Below are 1,878 nucleotides of genomic sequence, written 5' to 3' on the forward strand. Positions count from 1 at the left end.
CACGGCTGCATCATTGCGCTGGCACTGGCCCCATCTCCCCTGTGCCCAGCTGCGAAGGGGGTCCCCGGTATGCACCCAGCAGCCATGTGGGAGGATTTGGGACCTATCAGGGCACCCGGGAAGGCACTTCCAGCCCTGTTTCCTCAGCACTAAGAGCCACACTCAGGTCCGGCCTCCACCTCTGCTACAGACTCCCTGCGTGCCCTTGACCCTGTCACTTCCTCTCCTCGCGCCCGCTGTTCTCCCTCTGTGCAACCGGGGAAGAAATCCTCTGCCTGCATTCGTCTGGGTAGACGGCAAGCTGCGTGGGGTGGGGGCTGCAGAGCGCTGGCTCCGAGGGTGGGAGTCAGCTCCTCTGACTCAGGCGCGCCGCGCAGCCCCGGTCAAGTCCCTTAACCCCCTGCCGCTGCGGCCCGGCGGAGGGGAGTCCCCGCGGCAGTGCGGGGCTCAGGACACACGCAGGCGGGCCCGGCTGTTGCCCTTTTAAGAGGCGGCGGCGCCCGCTCCGGAAGCGCCCGGGTCCGTGCCGCCTCCCCGGGCTGCGGCAGGCCCCGCCCCGTGCAAGGAGGGGGGCAAGGGGGGGAGGATTTGGGGGTCTCCCCAAGCAGCCTGCAGGGCTTGGGAGAGGCGGGAGTATCCCCACCCCCCCGGCTGCATCCTCTCTGACCCCCTCCCCGGCTCTGGGGGCTGCTGGAGGCCGCGCAGGCGAAGCGATCTGCGGGCCATTCCCAGCCCCTTGAGCCCCGCTCCCCGAGGTGGTCCCGGTGCTTGTTCCCTGCTATGTGCATGCGCCTGGGGGGTCCGCTGAGCTTCTGTGCCGTTCCCTTGCAGAGCAGGCCAGCCCCCGGCTCCTTGGCCCCCAGCTCAGCCTGTCCTGGCAGGGATGGGAGCGCAGCCCGGCAGATCCTGACGCCTGCCCCCCTCCCCGGCCGGCCGCGGGACCATGGAGGAGTGGAAGCCCAACCCCGGCGCCAAGCCCTTCGCCCCACGGAAGAAGCGGAGCTGGTACCTGGCGTGGAAGTACAAGCTGATGAACCAGCGCGTGGTGCGGCGGCTGTGCCAGGTGAGGCCTGTGGGCACGTTCGAGGGGAGCTGGGGACCTGGCTCCTACGCGCCGTTGGCAGCAAGCCTGGCGTTCGCGGGAGCTCGGGGCCTCTCCCCGTGCCTCTGAGATCCAGGCACAAGCGTGCTCAGATCTCTGCAGCGAGCAAAGGGGAATTTCAACGCCCCCAGCTCTTCGGCCAGGCCCTGCCATGCACACCCGTTACTGCCCCCGGGCCTGCATGTCTAGAGGCCCCTGCTGTCTGCCTCTCTGGCCTGAGTCCTCCTGCAGCGGGGAGGCCCTGGTGCTGTGTCGGGGGTGGCGGTCGTTCGACTGAGAGCTGAGATGGTGGTTTGGACGGGGCTGATCCTGGACTGGACGTGGCCCCTGCAGGTCCCTCGCAGCTCTAGGACTCTGCAGTTCCTGGCAAAGCCGCAGAGGGCTGGGCTGCCCATTTTGCAGAGAAGAGCCCAGAAGACCGAGTCTCGGGGTACACTGCGCCAGTGGGGAGCTTTGCAGGTCTTCAGTCACCCCCCTTTCCCACTGATCTCTCACACACACACACACACACACACACACACACACACACACACCCCCCCCTTCAACTTAAAAAGCAGGAGGCCAGACCCTCAGCTGGCGTCAGGCACTCCCGGTAGTGCAAAGACCCCTGAGCACTTTGACGATGGCCTTTGCTGCTTGCACAGGGGCAGGGTGGGGGGCGCGGGGCATTGCCCCCGGCAGGGGATGGCAGCCCAGTTATGCAGCTCGTCTCATGCCAGATGTAGGCTTGGTCATTTAGAAAAGAGACACTTGGGGGGGGGGGGGGGGGGGGGGGG

General features: G+C 67.4%; 1 protein-coding gene across 1 annotated transcript in view; it reads left to right on the top strand.

Annotated features, from left to right (window-relative positions):
- The first annotated feature begins 564 nt into the window (after positions 1-564).
- The window catches only part of POMGNT1 (protein O-linked mannose N-acetylglucosaminyltransferase 1 (beta 1,2-)), a 19,331-nt gene continuing 18,017 nt past the window's right edge, over positions 565-1,878 (top strand). Inside the window, 1 exon segment of the mRNA XM_025206530.1 lies at positions 565-1,063. Coding sequence (XP_025062315.1) covers positions 944-1,063 — 120 coding nt within the window. The 5' untranslated portion in view covers positions 565-943.

The sequence above is a fragment of the Alligator sinensis genome, unplaced genomic scaffold, assembly GCF_000455745.1.
Source record: "Alligator sinensis unplaced genomic scaffold, ASM45574v1 scaffold781_1, whole genome shotgun sequence".
Lineage (NCBI taxonomy): Eukaryota > Metazoa > Chordata > Crocodylia > Alligatoridae > Alligator > Alligator sinensis.